This window comes from Anas acuta, chromosome 1, assembly GCF_963932015.1.
Source record: "Anas acuta chromosome 1, bAnaAcu1.1, whole genome shotgun sequence".
NCBI classification, from domain to species: Eukaryota; Metazoa; Chordata; class Aves; order Anseriformes; family Anatidae; genus Anas; species Anas acuta.
This window is the reverse complement of record NC_088979.1, coordinates 86,570,098-86,586,783: the sequence shown is the minus strand read 5'-3', so window position 1 is coordinate 86,586,783 and position 16,686 is coordinate 86,570,098. Positions and strand designations below refer to the sequence as shown.

The window sequence follows — 16,686 nt, the reverse complement described above, 5'->3', positions numbered from 1 at the left end:
AAAGTTCACTAAACACTTAAACAGAGACTATTTTGATTTCAGTCAAAAACATAACTGATAAAGGAAGCATAATTAATTGCAGGGATTATGTGACTGTTCTGAGAGGCTGACTATGAGCTGAGAACAAATAGTCTTAAAATACGAGTCAGTGTAAATGAAACACTAAAAAAAAAAGTAATTAAAAATGTGTCATGAATATGGAGAAATGGCAATATCTACTCTGTAAAAAAGGCAAAAGGGTCTCTAACGTGTCTCTGTTTAAATGGAAATAGAATCCAGGTTTTGTGTTCTTCCTTCCACATTCAAAACACCCAGTGCTGTAAAAGAGAAGTGCAAAGCAAATATTTCATAAAAAGTTAATTTTTAAACAGCCAAGTGCAAGTGAAAAGTAATAAAAAAGTACATTTGTACATTTCATGCAGACAAGTACATAGCACAATCTTTACCACAGATATAACTGAGCCATTATGTGACTCTGTGATTCTTTTTTTTTTTTTCCTTTCTATTGGACATCTAACATCAAACTCCTGGGGCACGTAAGGGAAATAACCACATTAGAGCAGCAAGATGAAAGCAGAAAAGAAGAGAGCAAGAACAACTTACTTCGTGTGAAAAATGCTCTTGATGATGTACTTGAATGTGCTCCTCTCTGGTGACCCTTGAATGCCGTGGCAGCATTTCCACCTCCCTGATGGCCTCCATGGTGACTTGCTGGGGTAGAACTTGGAAGAGGGAAGTCACGTACATTAAGATGGACTTCTTATCTGGACAGGCAGTTGCAACGTCTGGAAGGAAATTAACATACATTATTTCAGTTTCCACATTAGACACTGTGCATGAGAAAATAGCCAATCATCTTCATGGAAAGTTGATAGACTAATGAGTGATCTATTGTCCATGTGTGTTCTCTAGAGACTAATTAGAACCCTACAACCAGTTCCAAAATTAGAGACCAAACTTGCATACCAATAAGAAGGAGCCAAAGTTTAAAATGGTAATTTTGTTTTCTCATTCAACATGAAATTTCCTCCTGCATTTGTTTAGTCAAAATGCACACAGTATGCAATTTGACAGCATGATCCTCATTAAACAGGACAAGACGTAGGAAAAGCTGCATTTTCTTCTGATGTACGAATACTGATTTTTTTTTTAAAGGACAATCTCAGTTTCATTTTCAAAATTGTGCTTTGTATGTTTTCTTCATATCATTTAATCATTAGCAGCAAGAGTTATACAGAAAAAAAGAAAAAAAAAAATCTAGAAAGCATGTTCATCCAAAACAACTAGTGAAGTCAACTGCTAATATAACTACATAGCTCTTATATTCTGCACAGTCTTATATTCTTCCTGAAGCCCATGAATGACAGCTAAGGAACATTGTATACACAGACATTACAATACATATTAGAACCGCTCTATTAAAAGTGTACCTATAAACTCTGTGCGGACTATAGCAGTGAGTACAGGAAACTTTGCAGGAACACAAATGTGATTTCAGACTTTTCACATACTTATCATGTAATCACGAAATGTCTTTGGTCTGACTCAATATTTGCTGTGATTTAACCTCAGTAGGCAGCTAAGCACCGCACAGCAGCTCGCTCACTGCTCACTCCCACACCCAGCTGGATGAAGGGAAGAGAATCAGAAGAGCAAAAAGTTAGAAAACTTGTGGGTTGAGATTAAGATAGTTTAATAAGAAAGAAAAAGAAAATCAGAAAAGAAAAAAAAGGGAAAAAAAAGTGGGGGGGGGGGAGGGGAAGGGGGGAAATTATTTGTTCACCACCAGCTAACTGATGTCCAGTCAGTCCCTAAGCAATGGCAGCCCCCCAGACAACTCCCCCCAGTTTTATTGCTGAGCATGATGCCATGTGGTATATAGCATATCTCTTTGGTCAGCTGGGATCAGCTGTCCCAGCTATATCTACCCCTTCCAAGCTTCATCTGCACCCAGAGCCTACTCACTAGCTGGCAACTTGGGAAAAGGAAAGACCTTGACTCTGTGCAAGCACTGATCTACAACAACTAACATATCTGTGTGTTATCAGCACTATTCCACTACAAATCCAAAACATAAAACCATACAAGCAACCAAACCGGCACAACATGTCAATAACAATTTCTAAAAACAAAACAAAACAAACGCAAACCATATACATGTAAGTTACATAATAGCTCTTTGAAGGAGTTTTTTGTTATTTGGCATAAAAGTTTACCTCCCATACTTTGTCTAGTGAATCAAATGTAAAAAGACTGTTGTACAATAAATTTATCATTAATTCCATATGTGCTTAACGTGAGTGCTAGCAGAAACACTCTGAGAGCTCTGAGATTTTACTGTCCAGGTTGCCTCAGAGAAGCTGTGGAGTCTCTCCCTCCTTGGAGGTCTACAAAAGCCACTTGGACACATTCCTGGGCAACCTGCTCTGGGTGTCCCTGATCAAGCAGGGGGTTGGACCAGACAACCTCCAGAGGTTCCTTGCCACCTAAACCATTCTTTCATTCTGTGAAATCAATTTTGGATTAGCTAAGATTTCAGTACAGAAAAAAAATAATAATTAATGTATTCTGGCAGACTCAGTAATACATCTCATTCTCTTTTCCTAGAATGCAGAATACTCCACGTATATTTGGAAATCAACAAAAGATACATGGTCCTACAGGTATGTCCTATCAGTATTTTTGGTTTCAATTTTGGACTTATCTTTAAATCTTTATAAATTATAAGAGATTTGAAAACCTAATTCTACGTAGAAGTGGCTGGAAAAAATGGCAGAGTTCCCAACCCTCCTCTTCTCCTTGCCCTCTCCCCCTTACCTTCCCCCATCTTATTATCTCAGTAATATCACAGTATACAGAATACGCTCATTTTAAAATATACATGACATAGGCTTCATTTATATGACACTGTTTCAGTGCTGGAAGTATTCAGCTGTGACCATTGTCTTGTCCTCTCATTAATATTTTAAACAAAAAAATGTTCAGTTCTCCTCAGTGTCTACTTGTAATTGATGCTTACAAGAATATCCATGTCTTTATAAATACAACAGTACACTCTGAAAGAGAACAAACATTTGTGCCAGCTGTGATTCTTCCATTTGTTGTTCATTATTTTCCATTTCAGCTGTTCTAGCAATCAGATACGTAAATAGCTTATTATTTATCTACACAACTACCTCACACAATAAATAAAGCAACTACCTTACAAACAATATACATGCCACAAAATTTTTTCCTATTCTATCTGACAAATAAAAAGCAGCTGTCAGAATCCACATACAAATAGAAAAGGAAAAAAAAAAAAAAAGATAATTAATTGCAATAAATAGCTAAATGACCATTGTGACAAAGCATAGAATTTCAAGCTGGGTCTGCAAATTTTTTCTTTGAAGGCTCTTAAATTATTAGATCTAAAAAGATTTCTGTTATCCTGTACTATGCCTCTACCTTCATTTTTATTTTATTTTTTTTTCTGATTCCCAATCTAATATATTCTCTTTACCACCTGTTAGACTGATGGATATTTGAAATCCTTGCAGGTAGACAGAGAATAAATTTAAGTTTATGAACTTCCTTGCAAGAAAAAACACCAGTTCTTTGACAATAAATCTGCTCTCATTTCTGGGGGAAAAACTTGCCAAGCTAACCTACACCCTCTAAAAACTAATCCCCCATTCTCAGAAAACACAGAAGATACTTAAAATAAGTAAATAAGTAAGTAAATAAATAAATAATAAAAAATAAATTACAAAAACTGTGCTATTATTTAAATTGTAGTTTTGAGAAAAAAAAGTAAAAACAAACAAAAAAGCATTATCATGGATTTTTTTTTTTTTTTTTCAAAAACAAGGTATCTTCTCCAAATTCAATTCGGAGTCATCAATTAATATTTCATCCATTTTCTTGGCAGTGATCATCCACACTAGGATTTAAAACAACAAATTCAAAAGAATACAAACAAAGTAGGCCAGAAATCAAAAAAAGAATTTAAAATGTGAAGTCTTATAACCTTAACACAAATTAAACTATTAACACATTCATTAATCAAGAATCTCAGTCTCTGGAGAGCTTTGAAAGCCATTCCACTACTTTAATAAGGCAGTTGTACTGAAGTATTGGAAAAATATTCAGCATGAATTGCCAGCTGTTATTGAGAGGAATCTTCTGTTGTTGAAAAGTTTATACTGGCAGATTAATATTATTTAAAAGAAAACTGAGCTTTTAGTACTCAAACTGAGATATGTTACATGAAGCACTTGGATGGGATCCACCTCACTAAGGGAGGCATGCATATCTTTTCTAATGCCAACCTAGTAAGGGGACTTTAAACTAGGAAGAATGGGGAAAGAGGAGAGTTACAGGGACAAGGTAGGCAGCAAAAAAGCAGCTTAAGTTTGGACATCTCCATGTGTGGTCACAACAGATCTCATTGCAATTACAGAAATGTGGCAGTATAGCTCTTGTGACTGGAATGCTGCCATGGAAGACTACATCGTTTATAGGAAAGACAGGCCAGGACGACAAGGTTTCTTGTTTGAGTTGCTCTTTATGTGAGAGAGCAACTACAATGCATCGAGCTCTGCCTAGGGATTGATGAAGAGTGAATTGAGAGCTTATGGATAGGGATTAAAGGGTAGGCTTCCACAGCTGATACTGTTATGGGATTTTCAGGCTGCCTGATCAGGAAGAGGAAGTAGGTGAAACCTTCTACAGACAGCTGGAAGTAGACTCACAAGCTCAAGACCTGGTTCTCACAGTGGCCTTCAACCACCCTGACATCTGCCGGGAAGACCACAGGACTAGGCAGAAACAGTCCAGGATGTTTCTGCAGAGCATGATGCTAACTTTTTGACACAGGTGGGTGAGGAACCAACAATGTGTGCTGCTGGACCTCATGATAACAAAATAATAAGGGTTGGTTACAGATGTGAAGGGTGGGGGCAGCCTTGGCTGACCATGAGATGGTGTTCAGGATCTCTCCAGGAGGAAGCAGGGCAAAAAGTAGGTTTGCAACCCTGGACTTCAGGAGATAAAACTTTGGCCTCTGTCAGAGACCTACTTGGAGGAATCCCATCGGTTAGGGCCCTAGAAAGAAAGGGGGTCCAGGAGAGCTGGTCAGTATTCAAGCATCACTTCCTCCAAGCCCAAGATCAATGTATCCCTATGAATGAGAAGGCAAGCAAAGGGAGCAGGAGATGTGCATGAATAAGCAAGGAACTCCTGACAAAACTCATATAGAAAAAGAAAACAGACAGTATGTGGAAAATGGGACAGGCCACTTGGGAGGAATATAGAGACATTGTCAGAATATTCATGGATGCAGTGAGGCCCATTTGGAATCAAATCTGGCAATTGATGTCAAGGACATCAAGAAGAGCTTCTTCAAATACACCAGTAGCAAAAGGAAGACTAGGGAAAATATGCGCCCACTGCTTAATGCAGTGGGTACCCTGGTGACAGAGGACACAGAGAAGGCAGAGTTGCTGAATGCTTTCTTTGCTTCTGTCTTCACTGCTAAAACCAGCCCTCAGGAATCTCAGACGCTAGAGATAAGAGGAAGTCTGGAGAAAGTAGGACTGGTTAGAGTTCATTTAGGCAAACCTGACACCCACAAATACATGGGCCCCAATAGGATGCACCCATGAATGCCGAGGGAGCTGGTGAATGTTATTGCTAGGCCACTCTCTATCATCTTTGAAAGGTCATGGAGAACTGAACAGGTGCCTGAGGTATGGAAGAAAGCCAGAGTCATGCTGGTCCTCAGAAAAGGAAAGGAGGACCCTTGAAACTACAAGACAGTCAGTTTCACTTCCTTCCCTAGAGATGTGATGGAACAGCTCATCCTGGAGGTCATCTCCAAGCACATGGAGGCTAAGAAGATGATCAGGAGTAGTCAGCATGCATTCACCAAGGGGAAATCATCCTTATCTAATCTGATAGCCTTCTATGATGGGATGACTGCCTGTGTAGATGAGGGGAGAGTAGTGAATGTTTTCTACCTTGATTTCAGCAAGATTTTCAACACTGTCTCCCATAACATCCTCATAAGCAAGATCAGGAAGTGTGGGATGAATGTGTGGACAGCGGTGTGGACTGAGAAGTGGCTGGATGGCAGACCTCAAGAGGGTTGTGCTCAGCATCACAGTCTAGTTGGAGGCCTGCAGCTAGTGGTGTTCCCCAGGGGTCAGTACTGGGTCCAGTCCTGTTCCACTTATTTATCAATGACCTGGATGACAGAACGAAGTGCACACTCAGTAAGTTTGCCGATGGAAGGAGTGGCTAATACAGCTCAGGGCTGTGCTGCCATTCAGAGGGACCTGGAAAAGCTGAAAAGTTGGGCAGTGAGGAACTTCACGAAATTCAACAAAGGCAAGTGTAAGATCCTTCACCTAGGAAGGAATAACCCCATGCAACAATACAGGTTGGGGGCTGACCAGCCAGAAAGCAGTTTTGCCAAGAAGGACCTGAGAGGCCTGGTGGACAGCAGGCTGTCCATAAGTTATCAACATGTCCTTGTGGCCAAGAAAGCCATCAGTATCCCGGTGTGCATTAAGAAGACTGTGGCAGCAGGTTGAGGGAGGTGAACCTCCCCCTCTACTCAGCCCTGGTGAGGCCACACCACACCTGGAACTGTATTCGGTTCTGGGCTTTACAGTATGAGAGGGACACGGAACTACTGGAGTGAGTGAGTAGTAGTGCTCCAGCTCAGGGGCTGGAGCATCTGTCATGTGAGGAGAAGTTGGGAGAGCTGGGCCTATTTAGCTTGAAGAAAAGAAAGCTCAGAGGGGATCTTATCAATGTTTATAAATATCTGAGGGGAGGGTGTCAAGAGGATGAGGCCAGACTCTTTTCAGTTGTGCCCAGTGACAGGACAAGAGGCAATGGGCACAAACCGAAGTTCCATCTGAATATAAGAGGACTTCTTTACTGTTAGAGTGACAGAGCACTGGAAAAGGTCACCCAGAGAGGCTGTGAAGTCTCCTTCTTTGGAGTTATTCAAAACCTGCCTGGATACCATTCTGTGCAACATGCTCTAGATGGCCCTGCTTAGCAGGGGGGATGGACCAGGTGATCTCCAGAGCTTCCTTCCAACCTCAACCTTTACGTGACTCTGTGATTCTTTAAGCACCGTTTGTAAAGAAAAGCAACTACTTTGTTGGATACAGAGCAAGGCCCTGAGTTTACATGCTCTGCTAGAAGAAGTATTCTCACTCTCTGACTAGAGGTATCTGGAGACCAGCTACTCCAGGGTAGGTCTCCAGAGAGCAGCCTCCCTCACATCCACCCTGTTTTTGTCTAGCTAGTCCATTTGAAAAAGTCAAGAGAAGTAAAACAAAACACTTTCTGCTTCTAAAATACAGGCTGAAAAACCTGTCTCATATGAGAGAGACACCAGAAGAACTAAATTCCACCACACATTTTCATTACTGCGACATTCTGTTCATCTGGAGTTACAGTAACTTGGCTAACAAGTCCCAAAGGAGCAGGAGGAATCAGGTTTCACTATAGAACTTTAAAACTGTGAAATAAACAGCAATTCACCCTTGATTAACTGTTGTTGCCTTTAAAGGGATATTATTTGTTGTATTCAGAAAACAATTTGCCCATTAGAAGTTCACTATAGCTTGATTTTTATTAACAAATTTCCTTCATTTTCCAGTGAGCATAATTACAAGCCTAAACAATTTACTTCAGTTTGTTGATTGTTGAGAATTTTTCTGTAGGATACAGTGGCAAAAAAAAGCAAATAAATAAATAACATTAAAATATAATCTTTTTTAAAAAAAATCTTCAAAAAAGTGACCCACCAGCTAGTCTATATAAGCTTTCCAGTTCATAAGTGGTTGCTCCTTGCCAACTTAAGTTCTGTCAATAAGCCCTGCCAGAATTTAGAGTTCCAGTGGAAAGAAACACTTTTAAGAGGTAAGTGAAATTGAGGATGACATAAATACCTAAATAAGCTTCTGTATTTTATGCTGTATTGTATGTGTACTGCACAAAACTACCAACGAATAAAAAATCCCACATTTTATAATATGGGATTACATTATGTACATACAGCCACGCAGAATGCCAATTGAAAAGATTCATCCAAATATTGGTTCCAAGTTTCAAACGCATGTCTACTTATAAATAGCATACCCATTCCTATTCCTTAATATCTTGCTTTCTCAAAGCTATCACAAAACAACTGACATTACTTATGCTGATTTTACTCGGCCTTTGCATCAAACTAGTAGCCAAGTAACTTTGAAAGAAGAAAGCTTAAGTGTCTGCTGCATTGCCAGAGAGTTTTTATTACCATACATAAATTGCTGATGTGGTTTCTTCACATTTGAGAGACAAACTCTGAAAAATACTTTACCTAATACAGTGCTGAGAAGCAAGATAAGGATTGAGCCCTAAAAATACAAGAAATCCTTTGCCCTCAACAGATATATGTAGGATTTTCAGATAATCATAATGTAGGAAAAAAATAAAACTGCAACTTTTAAACCCTGTAAAATGCTTAACACTACTGGCTTCCATGACAGCAATAACAACAACATTTTCCAAATATTTTAATATTACTTGCTGCTGTGCCACAAGACATTTTGGAAACTGTACTAAAGAAAAAACAAACAAACAAAAAACCGCCCTCTCTTCCATAACACTGAAGGAGACTCTCAAGGCTGAGTTTTTGAATTTTCAGAGATTATACAGCTTTGTTCCCTGAAAAACAGAGGCTTGTTTTAATTCCTCCCTTCAATCAAATAGTTTTTATTTTAAGGCTTATTAACAAGATTAACAAAAAACTAACTTCTTGATAGAATTTCTGAAAACAATACTACTACCTCAATATGCAGCTGTTTAGAAAGTACTTAAAAGATGTACAACAGATAAGATAATTGAAGAAGCTATTAGATCGTTGAGATAAACAGAATCTATCATAAAATATTAGTTTCTACAATGTAGACTCATCAAATGAGAATTTGAGTCTTGCAACAGTTGTATAAAAACTCCCAATGCAGCATCTGCCTCTAGTGAAGTATCTAAAATAATGGCAAAATTTAAAAATGTATGCCTATTAAACAGGGCACAAATGACAGTTAACTAAAAACTAAGAATCAATGAAAAAAACATTTTGAGTTCCATCCTAATGTGAAGGATGAAGTCACAGATTTGGTTGCACTGGTTCAATTTTATTGGCAAGACTCTATCATACAGTTCAGTGTATTCCATTCTATGCTAGTACTAAGAGTGAATTCAAGTCCTCTTAGTAGAGAGGTAACTAACTCATTTAGTCTGAAATCTTACACAACATTTTGCTAAATGTTGGTGTAACGTTGGTGGTGGGTTTTCTGTTTTTTGATTTTAAGAATAGTAAAACTGAATGGCTCCACTTCTTTCCAGTGATATAGACATGCAAAGTATTATCTGAAACAGGACTAACCAAAAGTCAGATTTTTGAAAGGCTGTTCAGTGGCCTACATGAATAAGCATGTAGATCAAAGTATCATTTTGCAGAAAAAAACAACTCACAGTTTCAAAAATCAAAACAAAGTTGTTCTTATTTTTTTAATCGATGCGTTTACTTATTTAAGTTGGAAAATGTTTAAGGAGTGTAGTTAAAATTTCATGCAGAAAAAAAATTCATACGTCACATCAAATGTGAAAAACTGTTTAAATCTCTATCCCCTACCCCCCAGACTCATCCTCCTCAAAAAAAGATTTATATGTATTATGCACTATAGTACATTATAGTACAAATTATAGTACAAATTACCTATTTTTCATTATTTTAGGCCAAGGTACTTGGTTTACAAATATAATGCACATTTTTTATATTTAATAGGTCTTACTTTCACAATATATGTAAATTAGTTTAATTAAAACCCCCAAAAAAATCAAATTATCTTTCAATATCATTGCAAGACACTAGAGAACATTATTTACTAGTATATTTTGATTACATATTGAATATCTAACATAAAATGCCATCAGGAATTAATCAGTAAAAACTGTTTCGATGTCAAGCTTTAAATTTGAAGAGTAGGTTTCTTGCTGATTGTCACTACATGCGTTACTCCTGCATCTAAATGAAGACTAGTCACTTAGTTAATATTGGCTCTTATATGCATGACTCACACACTGTATGTATCATAATGACAAATGAGGTCTTTAAAAAGTTAGCTGTAACAGACACAAAAAGACTAGCTCCTCTTTATAAAATCATACAATTTGTAAAAATAAATCTTTAAAAAAATAGTTGAAACCCTAGTGATTCACTTTGATATATAATCATATTCCTACTTCAAAATGTTAAAAAATAGCTTTTTTTTTTTTTTGGTAAATGAAATAGGAGAAGGATTTCTCCTTTTAATGGGATTATAACTCTAAGAATACAGAAAGTAAATTAATGTGCTGATTTTTTTTTCCATTAGGTTGATCATGAGGAAAAACAATCTAAAATATGTCATGCCAATATTTTTTTTAAAAATGAAAGTTTTGATCCAATGTTTATTAACTGTATGCATTCTGTCCAACAGCAAGTTGTTCAAACACAGTTTAGTAATTTGAAAAGAAAAACCTGAAATGTAATTCTCTGAGGGAAAAAAACTGTTCACAATGGAGAAGTTGAATATCTCAAGCCCATAAGTCAATTCTAGTGCTGTTTCAGCTAGAAACACCTGCTCATGTTTTGCATAAAAGTAGGCTTCTACTAGCGTTTCTGGCGTGTTGTCATCTATGTAGTATGGAAAAATACATTTTGCAAGTGTAAATTCTTTTTTTCTTTTTTGACCACTGGCAGATCTTGAATTAGAGCCATGCTGAGTCTATTAGGCCCCATACTGTGGTCGTAGTGCCATTCTGCTTGGGGCATGGTAAGCTCCAGTCTCTTATCCTCTCTTCATTTCACAGTCAAACTGTTAAATACATTCAAGAGTGATACAGGTGAATACAACTCCTAGCAACAGCTTATGTGACTGTGACATAGTAATCAGTTTTGAGGTAGCAATATGTTTTGAGGTAACCTGTTCTACATTTTATTCTAATCTTTTCCGTTGTCCTGTTTTTTTAATTTATTTATTTTTATTTTTGTTGTTGTTGTCGTTGTTTTGTTTTTTTCTTAGATTCCACTAGTATATTTTTGCTTTTGTGTCCTGTACAATGTTTTCTGTATAGCATTTTACTGTGGTTTCCATCTTAACTGTTAAATAAATAGAAAAAAGTGTTTGGTTTTTTTTTTTTTTTTTTTTTTTTTTTTTTTTTTCCCCTCAAATCATCTCCAGTAAACCAGTTACCAAACAGAACATCTGTCATCTGGTGGGGAGTAAGGTGAGGTGGAAGGTGCAGATAGGAGAAAATAGACATCTAATTGCTTCAACAGAACCTGTAAAGGTTTGGAATAGAGTCCTCCTTGACTGTATGCCAATGAACCATATGTGAAGTGTCAAGAACACTTCAGGATGCAAATGAATACTGGAGCAACAATATGAATAAAAATGAGAACTTGTTTTGAGAAACCCAAAGTAAATGCAATTCAATATGTTGCTAGCATTGGAGAAGTAGTGAAATAATCAAGAGCAAAGCAAGGTATTTTGAAAGCAATCCATACTGGAAAAAATGATAAATCAATGTTTTAGTAGCTCTATTTAAGTAGGCAACAGAAGGTGGCTTGCCAATTTTAGTCATTGTAAGCCACAGCCTAATGGAATAAAAATAAGTGTACGTGACACTGACAAGTCTGAAGCAGCATCCAATACCCTAAAGAGAACTGAAAATGATACAGTTCTGTTAAGCCAATCTGGATTTGAGGATATTATAACTACAATACCTACTTTAAAAGCTCCCTGCAAACTGGAATAGGTGTATGCACTGCAACAAGAGTGGATGAATGTGACTGAGATTCCAACTGGTATATTATATATGTGTCAAATAAACATTAAAATATATATAGCAGGTCTCAAATACAGTGGAATATATCAAATTTTATATATCACAAGAAAACCATAATTATTAGAACTTCAGATTCTAACTGAGTATTAGAGCCTGTTTGGTATTATCTAGCAGCAGTATAACGCTTTGCTGTGTGCCTGAACAGATGCACTCCTATGTAGTATTGCACCAGTTTCTTGATGAAAGAACGCAAGTGTCCCAAGATAACAGGAAAAGCACATCCTGAAGGAAAGACCTGCATGGGGTTACTGAAATCAGTTCTGCAGTACTGGCTCATTTATTAAACATGTTTCTGTCTTCACTGTTAAGAAGCTTTCTCACATTTTTCTCAGTTCATACTAATTCATTTTCTCCATGGTCTTCTCTCCCAGAAGCAAGTTGATAACATGATTCCAGTATTCAGACAGACAATTCCAGCTATGATTTATGACAATAGCTGCGTAGAAGCAACTGAGAAAAATAATTGCAGCCTTGTAGGGGATGCCTTTATTAAATAACACTAACAGCTTACCTAGAGATGTTGAAGAACTCATGGGAAAGACCATGTGGACAGCCTTACTCTGCTAGCCTTGAGCTGTTTCCATCTCTGAGCTGAAAAGAAATAACTATATGCAGAACCTCCCTGAAAGCTGCTCCTTGCTCTTGTTAAAATAAGCATAACAAAACTAAGGTAACCTGTAATAATAACTTCAGCACATAATAGAAGTACACGAATAAATGAGGAAAACGATAGGAATAAATGGACACGGAAGATTGAGTAACAGCACTTTCAAGAGCTACAAAGTATGCAGTACAGATCCTAGTTTCCCAACTCAACTGTCTACAAACTCTGCTTAATCTTATCTCCTCTTGTCTCTCCCTTCCACAATGACTTAATTACACTTTAAAAATAATAATAAAAAATAAAAACAAAAATAAAGCTCTGGCTGGTCATATTACTGAGAAAAACCAGATTGTTCAGAGAGGTGAAAGCATGCATTCTATGGGATAAGATGGTTACAAAAAATATACTTTAACCCCAACACTATAGTTAATGTCTATGTAAATAAATCCAGTATTTATCATATATATATATATATATATATAAACAATGAAATCTCCCTTTCATGATGACTATCCCAAAAGATTATCAAAATTTTTTTTAACACTTTAAATACCTTGTCCTCTAGTCCATGACAATACATTAGGAACCATGTAGGCATTTTAACAATTCATGAACATAATGGTTGTCTGTATGGCAGGTTTTTGCATCTGTTTGGACTCAACAATTAAATTTAGAGACTTTGAAGAACAAAGCTGATAAAACTAGTCAGTAGATATTTTAACTAAGAAAAGGAGAAGAAAACTTTATTATTTGATTAGACAACAGCTTTAAGTCGTGAAGGTGATGCACCCATGGAGGATTGCCAATTTTGATCCAAAAACTTATTATTTCTAGTACCAAAACAAATTTTGGGTTACACCAAATATAACCACTCTTCAAATTATGTGGTAATGCCAGTATAAAACCATGCACAGCTTCTTTAAAGGCCGAAGTGGTGCATACCCAGTGAGCTAATGCAGACATAACACATGAAATCAGATGCAGGAAGAACTGAAGCATGCTGTGATACTCACAAAATTATGCTGGTCAAACTATATAGGACAGCTACAACTACAGCAAATGCATATGGTGTTCTGCGTAACAGATCTCCTGAAAATACCTTATACTTCTGAGTCTCCAAGGAGCCAGAGAGAACACAGCCTTAAAATATGGGACTTATTTTCGAAAATCAATTTCAACAGACAAACCTGACTCCCCTTTAAGAAATACAATATTGATTTTATTGCACAAGGCAATAAAAGAACAAGGCAATTAATAAGAACTGATCTGGAATTCTATGTATAGTTTTGATGAGGCATTCAAAAAATTATAGTGGAACAAGTAGTGGAAAAGAAAATTTATGGTCTTAAGTGGGAGATAATGTAAAGTCTGAAAGCTTAGCCTAACAAAGGCTGAATGCAGATGTAACCGTTCTTTATGAATACACCACGGCATAAAAACAATCAGAGTAAAAAGCAACATCAAGCTCCAGGACGATTGTGGCACAGGAATAAATGAGAATACAAAAAGAAGTAATAAATATATCGTAGAAGATGCTGAAAAGTTTGTCATATTCAGAGAGTGAGATTCTGAGACAGGCAAAAGAACAGGAGCAAAATATGTAACTGACTATGCCAGAAATTGAGGAACTTGAGAACTTTAACATTACATGTTTACCTGAAAATTTCAGACAACAGGACTCAATGGATCATCAGGTCCCTCTTCTTCCATTCCTCCTCCCTCTCAGAGAACTAAGAATGCTCTGACAACCCAAAATTAGACTTTGAACCAGTACCTACAACATCTAATAAATAACTAAAGACATGAAATACAAGTCCAATTCTACTGGGATATTTTTGTTTCTTAAAACAGAAGACCATCATTTTAGAGTAAATTACAGATTGTTAAATAAAGGTCACCTGTGTTTTCTCTCACTTATTTGCATCGTAAAAAAAACAAACAAAACAAAACAAAAAACACACAAATCTACACACAAAAAAAAAACCACCAACAACCAAAAACATAAATGAGAGACACCTCTGAAACTAGAAGAGTAAGCAAATGTCTCTCCAAACCTCAAACAAGCAAAATGCAATACTTTATTATTTGCAAATAGCTAACCTCCCAAAAGAAATATAAAATGGTCGTCATCCCACTTGGATAATATCCATTGTGGCTCCTTATTAATCAATATAACTTCTGAACAACCTTAAGCTCTAGTTGCACAACCATCTGGACCTAAGTGGATAGGCAGGCTGGCCCAGCAGTCTAAGAAGTCATCTCATCACCACAGAAACATATTAATTATGCTAAAAATGATCCTGTCAGATTCAGTTAGGACAAACAGGTATGAAACCAGTCATGGAGAAGAAGTGTATTTTATTAAGCTGCAATGTTAATAGTTTAACAACACATATTTTGGTCCCTCAAAAAACATGAGCATAAGCCTTGTTTCACATAACGTGGAATATTATAATGGTGTATAACCTACAAATTTCTAAGTTCAGAAGAACAGATTTGTTGGAGACTGAAGAACTCAGTTTGTGTCAAGTACATACACTGTAATAGTGGGGACAAAATGGCTTTCCCACACTACTCCTCCCATCAAACCCAAGATGACCAGAGAGACCAGCAAGGCAGAAGGAAGGCACACAAAAATCTTGTCAATTCTGAGGCAAGTGGATGAGAAGTGAACTATATCCTTAAAGCTTTGAACATTACACAATGAATTTATACTGCCTGACAGGCAAAGTTTTCGGTAGATGCAGTTATGCCAACAATGTCTTAAGCAAATGTGAGTCAAGATACACCAATAGAAAAATGTGATATTTGCACCTCCCAAATCTTTCCAGTATGCCTAGGCCCTACGATCCAGTATGACTACTCAGGTAAGTGAAATTACACTTACTTTAAACTCTGCAGCCATGGCATAGCAAACAATATGTAGTGATCAAGTTCTAAGTCTCTAGAACTTAACTGCATTTCTGAAATCCCAGATGACCTGAGGATATAATCCTGTTAACAAAGCATTAAGTCTCATTTCCACTATGATTTTCAATTCAAAAAGATGCAATTGCATTGCACAGAGGTTCTTACTCTCTAGGCCTTTATAACTTCCAGTGAAAATTCAGTGCTAACAAGTATATAGTTTAACAAAACAACTTGTAAAAAATGTATTAAATAACACAGGCATGAAATATCTTATGCCAGGATAACTACAGGAAGATAAAGCAATCAGAATCAAAGGAAAATACTTAGAAAAACATTTGTTCTATAGTACCTGTATGCCCCTGGCAAACAACTAATGGGGAGAATTGATAGTCCATCATCACTGAAGCATGTTCAAAGGTCTTACGGGTCAGACTCCTTTTGTCATATTTGTGTCCTACCATCAAATCTTAAGTCTTTACTCAAACATTACAACTTTCTAAAGGTACTGCTAGAGAAAACATGGCAGAAGTAGATCAGTATCTCTGGATACTCTTAAAACAATTTTTTTTTTTTTGTGTGTGTGTCTTGACTTTCTTTTAAAAAATGTTAACATGACATATACAGCAATATCTTCTCCAAAAAATGTCCTCGCCTTACCAAGTTATCTAACACTGAGTTGTTGATTTAAGTCAGAGTTTGATTTTCTCAACTATTATTGTTTCTTCTTTTTGTGCTGCATTGGGCATTGTACCAGATATTCAGAAGAAAAACCAGCAGCAGAACATTACAAAGAAATTAGTTTAATGAGAATTTTAAATCCATAAAGACTTGGAAATCTCCTGTTTCTCTCCTGTATGTGATCATACTGTCAAATAATAAGGTAGCTGTAGTGGAAACCCTAAACCTTTCAGGAAAAATAAATATATAAATAAATAAAATCCAGCTCAGGGTCACAACTCTACGTCGCTTCTTTGAATAAAACCCAACTAAAGAACAGAAAATCACCTCCATCTGAACTTCTCATAAATGTTTAGTGGCTAATACACAGTTAGTCACCAGTGTCATTTCAGTGACTAGTAGACTAGTGAAAAGATTTCTAATCCATTACTCTTAGAGGGAGTCCCAGCAGAGAGGAACATGGGACTTAGAGACACGAATACATGGTGACTCACACCAGCTCAATAACAAGCCCAATTATTAGTCTTCTACTGCAATTGTAGAGCACACAGTGC

General features: G+C 36.7%; 1 protein-coding gene across 13 annotated transcripts in view; it reads right to left on the bottom strand.

The window, feature by feature from the left end:
* DMD (dystrophin) overlaps nt 1-16,686 on the bottom strand; it is a 1,220,482-nt gene that overhangs the window by 782,289 nt on the left and 421,507 nt on the right. For all 13 annotated transcript variants that reach the window (XM_068686720.1, XM_068686803.1, XM_068686735.1 and 10 more), the window contains one exon: nt 604-785. In XM_068686720.1, the coding sequence (XP_068542821.1) occupies nt 604-785 (182 nt within the window). The remainder of the gene's footprint in view (nt 1-603; nt 786-16,686) is intronic.